General features: G+C 31.5%; 1 protein-coding gene across 1 annotated transcript; it reads left to right on the forward strand.

Annotated features, from left to right (window-relative positions):
* The first annotated feature begins 6,356 nt into the window (after positions 1 to 6,356).
* On the forward strand, positions 6,357 to 8,670 carry LOC128034905 (receptor-like protein EIX1). Its single transcript, XM_052624215.1, has one exon. The coding sequence runs from the start codon at positions 6,401 to 6,403 to the stop codon at positions 7,418 to 7,420; it is 1,020 nt and encodes a 339-aa protein (XP_052480175.1). The 5' UTR covers positions 6,357 to 6,400; the 3' UTR covers positions 7,421 to 8,670.
* Positions 8,671 to 9,569: the final 899 nt, after the last annotated feature.

A 9,569-nucleotide genomic window follows, 5' to 3' on the forward strand; every position in this document is an offset into this window, starting at 1 on the left:
GCAAAAATATGTTTAGATACCAACTTATAAGTTAAGCCTTATTTAAACATAGATTTAATAGTTAGACTAACAAAGGTACCAACTTAAAAAAAAAAAGTGGTTTAGATCTCAACATAGGAAAAAGGATATAATTTAAGTATCAATATTTGAATTAAGCCTAAAATATATATTGAAATTTTGAAAAGTAATAAAGTGAGTTTAGATAGAGACTGGATGTTGAGTTAGGTTCATTGGGAAGCAGGACATAGTAAATATTGATATAATATTGAATTTAGTTTTCAATTTTTTTTGTCAATTTAGTTTTTATTCTTTTTTGAGCTCAATTTGACCCATAACATTTTCAAAAGAGTCTCATTATTGTTTTTTTAACGGAAATACTAACTAAAACATTCAATTTTTAAACATTGAAACATGCATAACAATCCACATGCATTTAGATTGATGTAGCATATAAGACAAATAGTGTTATGTCAGTATGAAATATATGTGGAGTACCATGCGTCCTAGCATGCCAACATCGCTAAAATATTAGTTTTTTTAGTCAACAATTCTTTTTTTTAAAGCAATTTGATTCTTTTTAAAAAATTAATGGTCAAATTTAACTCAAAAAAAAAAAGAATTAAAATCAAATTGATAATAGATGTAATCATTAAGGGCCCAATTTAACAATATGCCATAAATATTTCTTTACATGAGAGAAAATTTTTCATATTTTATTTTAAAACACAAATAATTTTACAACTTTTGGTAACTAAAACTTTATTGAGAAAACTCAACATGAAACAATTAGTTGTTTCAATTTACTATCAAAACGGAATGTTTCGATCAGTACGTGGTACCAAAAGAGTATCAAGTACTATAGATTGAAGTTCTATATTGACACTTTATGATTTAGTTCTTAAATCCGATAATAATAAACCTCTCCCTAACTAAATCAACCTTTTCAAATAATTAAAAATAATTTTAATCTCCACTCATGAAAATGAAATACAATTTATTGTCAATCATTTATCTTTTGAATACATCCACAATTAGAAGATTAATCACTATTACGATTATGGATATTCAAAAATAATATTTTTAATCCCGCTCACGAAAATGGAACATATTTTATTGTCACTCATTTAACTTTTCGGAAAATATCTTCAGTTAGAAAATTAATCACTGCTATCAATGATGAATATCGTAATTACGGCAAGAAAAATAATTTTGAGATTGAGACAAACAGATTTAAGTTGAATTTTAAAAGTAATATTTGAAGTTTTAAAAATATTTTATTCACATATAAAATTAGAAAATTTCAAACATTGAAGCTAAGCCAAATTTCTCCAATGTCTTAAGAATCTTAAGAACCTCGTGTTGAGATAACTATCAATATTGCCAATTAACTTCTAAGTCATTAAAAGAAACTTCAGTCCTCCAATCACAATTCAACACTTTTCTAAATTTTCATTGGCATTGATAATAGTAAATTTATATTTTGGCTCTCTTAAAAATAATACAAAATTAATTTAATCCTTTAAAATTATAAAAATTTAGGCTACTAAAATAGTGAATTGTATTTTATTATCGTAAAAATATATAATTTAATTCTGACTCCCAAAAATAAAATCTGACTCCATGTTAAATTGATTTATTTTCAATAAAATTTTGTTGGAAGAAACTTCCTTGTGCTTCATGTATTTTTCTGTTTTACCTCAAAAGGTATTCCAACTGATGTTGCAAATAATGGAAGTAATAGAGAAGGAAGTAAAGTGAATTGGCTTAACTCAGCATAGTTCTTAGCTTTGTAATGGGATTTTGGGGTGTAGTGGCTCCCTTGTTTCTCATTAGGTCTTGGACGATTGCATACTATCGAAAGTTGGACCAGATCTATGGTAAATTGTATGCGTTTTGGGCTACTATGGGTATGTAGTTTGATAGGAAAAAGGCATGTATAATTGATGCATCTGAGCTAGATTGTTGGGTGCTGAAAGATTAGTTTTAGCCTTTTTGTCCTTTTTTGGGACTCATGGGTGTGCCAACAAGGTGGCCCACTCGCTTGCGTAACTAGCTTTGTTATATGCAAATTCACAAGGAATGAGATGCTTTTCCCCTTGCATCTTTCTTTGAAGAATGTTGAAATTATGTCTTATGTGGATTGCAGATGGTAGGTTCGGGTGTATGGGGTGAGCTTGTTGGCCTGGGTTTTGTAGTCTGTCTCCTCTTTGTGTTTACTATTATTTTGTGACTTTTTCATTAATAATTTTTTTTCTCTCAAAAAAATTAGTAAATTTAGACACACAAAAGTATAAGTGTAAACCACACCCAAGGCCACTCTAATTTTTTTATCAATTTACTCAATCTAATTAATATTATTGTTCGAACTAGTTACTGCAGTTAAAAATTCTGTTAATCCATTAACGGATTGTTGTTGTAACAAATTAGCCAATTGAATGATGACACGTGGCACTTTCTTTTGACTTTTGGCAAAAACTTAAAGACCTCTCTATAATTAATCCAGAACATTTTCTTCCCTTTCTGTTCTCGTAGTAACTCAAAATGTAGAAACCAAAACAGACATCTCAAAGCTACGTGTCCTTCACCATTTTCTCAACAATGGATGTATGACAACTATCAATGATAACCCACCATATATCCACAAATAGTTAAAAGAAAAATGAACATATATAAATAAGCAGGCAATTCCACTATCAATGTATGGCATAGATAAGGCAAGGGCAAAAGCTTCAACCTTTATTATTCGTTATATGCAGGCAATTCCAACTTTTGGGAGCTAAGCCAAAATTCTAAACCTCTAATAGATTTTAATAATAACCTCATCTTTGTAATCTTTAAAGAGTTTGACAGCAGACCTACAAGATTTTACAACATTTAATGATTTATTGATTTATTTATTTACAAGCAAAACCATACCATAGGTTATACTGTTACTTTTTTTATTATTATCTAACTGTCATTTTTTAGTCTATTTCCGTTTAGTGTCGTAAACTCTCTGAAGAAACGGTGATATAGCAATTAAAAATTGATAATAACAAGTTTAGTTCTCAACTTTTACATATTATATTGATTTAGATAAATTCTTTAAAAATCAACCCTCAAAATTTACAAATGGTCTCAATTTGATCCTCATATTTTTTTAATAATTTTGATTTTAATTTTAAAAATAATTGTTAGGATATTTTAAATTTTAAAAATGAATTAGTTGTTACAAATGGTTTGTTTGTGTTTGTGGTTGATTATATAGGATTCAGATTTTAGATCTATTAAATGCCACTTTTTAAAAGAGATTACTTGAATCAATTGATCAAAACTTCAAGTTTAGTTTTAGTACTCGTACAAGAATCTAGGGCATTTCAAGCTTGTGTAATTTATTGAAATGTCAACAATGCGGATGTTATTATGTCTCTCGGGGTTTGAGTACGCCAGATTTAGTCCTTGTATTGATGTAGCTTATGCCATTCGGGAGGCGTTGTCATGGCTAAAGGCTCTGCTCTTCGATAATGTGGTCATTGGGTCTAATTGTGTGGCTGTTACGACTGCTTGGACTCCGCCAATAATGGATGCATCTGAGCTAGGTGTATTGTTACACGATTGTTTAGTGCTGAAAGATTAGTTTAAGCAGCTGTCTTTTTTTTTTTTTATTAGTCGGTGTGCCAACAAGACAACCCACTTACTTGTGTGAGCAGCTTTCTTATATGCAAATCACATGGAATGGGATGTTTTTTCCCTTGCATCTTTTTCAAAGAATGTTGCAATTAGGGTAAACTACTAAAATAGTTACTTTTGTTTGGTTCATGTTACATTTTAGTCACTTATGTTTGAAATGTTACGTTTTAATAACTTATGTTATCGTGTTGTAACATTTTAGTCACTGAGCCGTTAGTTTATGTTAATGGTGTAACAAAAAGCTGATGTGGCATGTTAAATCATCATTTCAAACAAAAATTCTAGGTTAATTTATACAATCGGTCCCCATATTTTTTCGTTTGGAGCAATTTAATTTTTTTCTTTTATGTTTTTTTAACTTTATTTCTTTTCCATTCTCTTATGCTTCTTCCTTTGTTTTCCTCCTTTCTCCATTTCTTTCAATGTAGTGTTTCTATGTTTTATTTTTTTTAAACAATTTAATTTTTTTTAGTGAGGCGAGCTTGTGGACTAGTTACAAATGGAAAACATAGAAAAACTATGTTAAAAGAAATGAAGAAGGGAGGAAAATAGAGAGAGAAGCAGAAGAGAATGGAAAAAAAAGTTAAAAGAACATAAAAGAAAATTTTAAAATTGTTGAAAATGAAAAAATATAAGGACCAATTGTAGAATTTAACCTAAAATTTTCGTTTGAAATGATGATTTAACGTGCCACATCAGCTTACCGTTACAACATTGTTGGCAATTAACGACCCAGTGACTAAAATGTTACAACACGATAACGTAAGTGACTAAAACGTAACATTTCAAACATAAGTGACTAAAATATAACCTAAGGCAAACAAAAGTGACTATTTTGGTAATTTACCTGTTGCAATTATACCATATGTTGATATAAATGAGGATTACGGATGGTAGGTTTGGGTTTATGGGGTGAGCCTATTGGCTCAAGTCTAGTAATTTGTCTTTTCTCTAAAAAAAATAGTAATTTTAGACACACATAAAAGTATAAGGATAAATTACACTCAAGGTCACTCTAAAATAGGGTTTGTCCACTCTAAATTTTTTTTCAATTTAATCACTTTAGTTAAGATAATTACTCAAACTGGTCATTGTGTTAAAAATTTCGTTAATCCACTAACGGATTATTAATGTGGCATATTAACCAATTAAATGATGATACATAGCACTTTTTTTTTTAAATTTTAACAAAAACTTAAGGACTTCTCTATAATTAATCCAACACACTTTATTTTCCCTTTCTCTTCTCTCTTCTCTCTTCTCTCTAACTCAAAAAAGAGAAACCAGAACAGGCATCTCAAAGCTACATGCCTTTCACCATTTTCTCAACAATGGATCTATGGCAACTATCAACGATAACCAACCATAACTAAAGAGGAATGAACATATATAAATAAGAATGGATGTATGGCATGGTTAAGGGAAGTGCAAGGGCAAAAGCTTCAACCTGTATAATTCGTTATATGCAGGCAATTCGAATTTTGGAGAGCTAAGCCAAAATTCTATACGTTTAATAGATTTGAATAATAACCTCATGTTCAGATATTTTGCTATATTTAAAGAGTTTGGCTGCACACCTACAAGATTTTACACGATTTTTTTATTTATAAACTATACCACAGCTATATGTATATTGTGATCATTTAACTAACAATTTTTTTAATTTGGTCGTCATCCAACTGATCAAGAATTTTTTGGTCCATTTACATTAAGTGTTGTTAAATCTCTTACGAGAGGAAACGTAGCAATTAAAAAATCGATAATAATAAATTTAGCATTTAATTTTTACATATTATTTCGATTTAGTCATAAATTTAAAAAAATTAACCCTCGAAGTTTACAAATGGTCTCAATTTGATCCTCATCTTTTTTTAATGATTTTTAAGTTTAAAAAGACTTTATAAAATTTTAAATTTTATAAAATTAATTAATTGTTGGCATGTCATCTATATGGCAATCCTCGAGTATGCCACATTAGCAAAGTTAACAAATTATCAAGGAGTTGCTTCTATTGGTTTGATTGTAATTGCTATTCTCAATGAGTTGCTTTGTTTTCATTTAGATTCTATGTTTGCAAGTAAAAATTAACATATGCTATGGAGGCTTGTCTAGATTATGAATGAGGGAATGTTGAGAGCACTTGTACTCATTCATTGAGGAACTGTTTGGTGTGATAGTGCAAATTGAATTGTAAACATTGGGTGTTTACTTCCCAAGTTCTCATGGAGAGTATTTAGAGGTGAATGTTGTAGTTTTTAGGTACAATGGTGGGATTTCTACTTGGGGAGTGATAGAATGTGATTCACTTGTTGTATTGTGGAGTAAAAATTACGTTTATATTTTAACAGGACAAATTGATTAACGCGAGTGACTAGTTTGAATATTTATTTTAACGAGAATAACTAAATTAAGAAAAAAATTAGAGTGACCAAAATAGGACAAACTGCATTGTAGTATATAAACATAAATTGATTTATTTTCAATAAAAGTTGAAGTAGTATTCCTTATCAAAATTTTGCTTTTCTTACTCAAATTCCGTGTTTTCCATTAGCTTTTCCTTCTCTTTTTTCTCCTTTAGCTTTTAGTAGACTTTTGTTTGACTCAACTTTATAACCTTTTGTGGATAAATAAATTTCGAATTTAATGCATTTTGTTGGAAGAAACTTCCTTGCGCTTCATGCATTTTTGTGTTTTAGCTAAAGCTTACTCTATATATTTGGAGTTGTGAGCCATGGCAATTGCAACCATGACTACTCCTCTTCCTATTTCCTTATTCCCTTTTCTTCTTCTCATTCCCGCTATCTGTTTTACAGTTTGTCATGCCAATTCCAACCTACTTTGCATTCAGAGTGAGAGAGAAGCTCTTTTGAAATTCAAGAATCATCTTATTGATCCTTCAAACAGGCTATCGTCATGGGTTGAAGGTGGGGATTGCTGTGAATGGACTGGTGTCGTCTGCCATAACTCCACCGGCCACGTCAACCAACTGCACTTGGCCGCTCCTCTTTCAGAGCCTGATGGCTTTGCAACAAATGCTGAAATGGAAGCTTACTACAATTCCCGGCTAGGAGGCAAAATAAATCCTTCACTGCTGGAGTTGAAGCATCTCAGTTCCCTGGACTTGAGCTATAACGATTTTAACAGCATACATATCCCGAAATTTTTCGGTTTGCTGGAGAGTTTAACATATCTTAATCTCTGTCGAGCACAATTTCAGGGAGCAATTCCTCATAACCTTGGGAATCTCTCAAAGTTGCAGTATCTTGATCTTGGAGGGAATAATCTCAAATCAAAAACTCTTCAATGGGTTTCTGGACTTTCTTCCTTGCAGTACCTTGATTTGAGTTATGCGGATCTTCATACAGCAAATGATTGGGTACAGGTGACACTCAAACTTCCTTCTTTGTTAGAGTTGCACTTTTCACGTTGTAGTTTAGACAATGATCCATCTTCGATCAATGTTAATTCTTCAAAATCACTGGTTGTTCTTGATCTTTTTCGGAACCGCTTTTCTTCAGTACCTAAGTGGATATTTAGTCTTCATGGTCTTGTGTCCATTGATCTTAGTGGCAATTCTTTGGAAGGCCCAATTCCAGATTACTTTGGGAACATCTCGTTTCTTGAAGTTCTTGATCTTAGTTGGAACCATCTCAATTCATCCATACCCAATTCCTTGTATAGTTTAAACCGTCTTCAGTTCCTTAGTCTTAGGGATACCCAGTTACAAGGACCAATCTCGAAAATCAATTAAATGGTCAAGTTCCATTGTCTATAGGGGAGCTATCATCTTTGAAGTTGTTTAATGTTTCAAAAAATCAGTTAAACGGCCAAATTCCCTCGTCTATAGGGCAGTTATCATCTTTGGAGGTATTTGATGTTTCAGAAAATCAATTAAATGGTACTTTTCCTCTATCTTTTGGACGACTAGAAAGTTTGGAAATTCTGGATTGTGGGTATAATCTATTAGAAGGAGTTGTATCAGAAACCCATTTTTCTAATCTCACGAGATTGACAACTCTAGCAGCATCACACAATCGGCTTAGATTTGAACCAAACTCAAGCTGGATTCCCCCATTTCAATGTGAAAGTATCGAATTAGGTCACTGGCATCTTGGCCCAAAGTTTCCCCAGTGGCTAAAATTCCAAAAGGAATTGTTTTATTTGGATATCTCCCATGCAGGAATTTCAGATGTCATGCCCACTTGGTTTTTGAACCTTCCCACTTCATTTAAATCTTTAAACCTTTCCTCGAATCAACTTAGAGGAGAGATTTCATATTTGAATGTGAGAAACTCTGTTGATTTGAGTTCAAACCGATTCATAGGCCCATTGCCAAGAGTATTCCCAACTTTATTATTTCTAATTTTATCAAATAATTCATTTTCGGGATCTCTTTTTGAATTAGTTTGTAATTCATCAAGTGGGAAATGGATGGAAGTTCTTTACATTGATAAAAATCTTATCTCAGGAGATATTCCAGATTGTTGGAATCATTGGTACCATTTGAAACTTTTAAATTTGGAAAGCAACAATTTGACCGGAAAAATCCCACCTTCTTTATGGCATCTAAATTTTATAATGCTAAACCTTCGAAATAATACAATGTTTGGAGAAGTGCCATCCACATTGCAAAATTCTCCATATTTGATTATGTTTGATCTTAGTGAAAATCATTTCGGTGGAAGTGTACCAGCATGGATTAGTGATAAGCTCTACCTTGTGATTCTAAGCCTTCGATCAAATAACTTCGATGGACATATTCCTCATGAAATTTGTGATCTTCAATTTCTTCAAAACTTGGACCTTGCCCACAACAACATTTCTGGAGTTATTCCAAAATGTTTTAATAATTTAACTGCAATGGCCACAACAAACAAAACCAAGAATGGATGTATGGCATAGATAGGGCAAGGGCAAAAGCTTCAACCTTTATTATTCGTTATATACAGGCAATTCCAACTTTTGGGAGCTAAGCCAAAATTCTAAACCTCTAATAGATTTCAATAATAACCTCATCTTTGTAATATTTAAAGAGTTTGACGGCAGACCTGCAAGATTTTACAACATTTAATGATTTATTGATTTATTTATTTACAAGCTAAACTATACCACAGGTTATATGTCACTTTTTATTATCTATCATTTTTTAATTTGATCACCCAACTAATCAAGATATTTTTTAGTCAATTTCCGTTAAGTACCGTTAACTCTCTGAAGAAAGGATGATGTAGCAATTAAAAATCGACAATAACAAGTTTAGCTCTCAACTTTTACATATTATATTGATTTAGTTAAATTCTTTAAAAATTAACTCTCAAAATTTACAAATGGTCTCAATTTGATCCTCATATTTTTTTAATAATGTTGATTTTAATTTTAAAATAATTGTTAGAATTTTTAAATTTTAAAAGTAATTAATTGTTACAAATGGTTTGTTTATGTTTGTGGTTGATTATATAGGATTCAGATCTTAGATCTATTAAATGCCACTTTTTAAAAGAGATTACTTGAATCAATTGATCTAAACTTCAAGTTCAGTTTTAGTACCCATACAAGAATCAAGGGCATTTCAAGCTTGTGTAATTTATTGAAAGTGTGCTTTGATGTATGATTGCGTTTAATTGTATGTCAATAATGCGGATGTTGTTATGTCTCTCGGGGTTTGAGTACGCCAGATTTAGTCGTTGTATTGATGTAGCTTACGCCATTCGGGAGGCGTTGTCATGGCTAAAGGCTCTGCTCTTCGATAATGTGGCCATTGGGTCTAATTGCTTGGCTGTTATGACTGCTTGCACTCCGCCAATAATTGATGCATCTGAGCTAGGTGTATTGTTACATGATTGTTTAGTGCTGAAAGATTAGTTTAAGCATCTGTCCTTTCTTTTGGACTAGTCAGTGTG

The sequence above is a fragment of the Gossypium raimondii genome, chromosome 11, assembly GCF_025698545.1.
Source record: "Gossypium raimondii isolate GPD5lz chromosome 11, ASM2569854v1, whole genome shotgun sequence".
Taxonomy (NCBI): Eukaryota; Viridiplantae; Streptophyta; class Magnoliopsida; order Malvales; family Malvaceae; genus Gossypium; species Gossypium raimondii.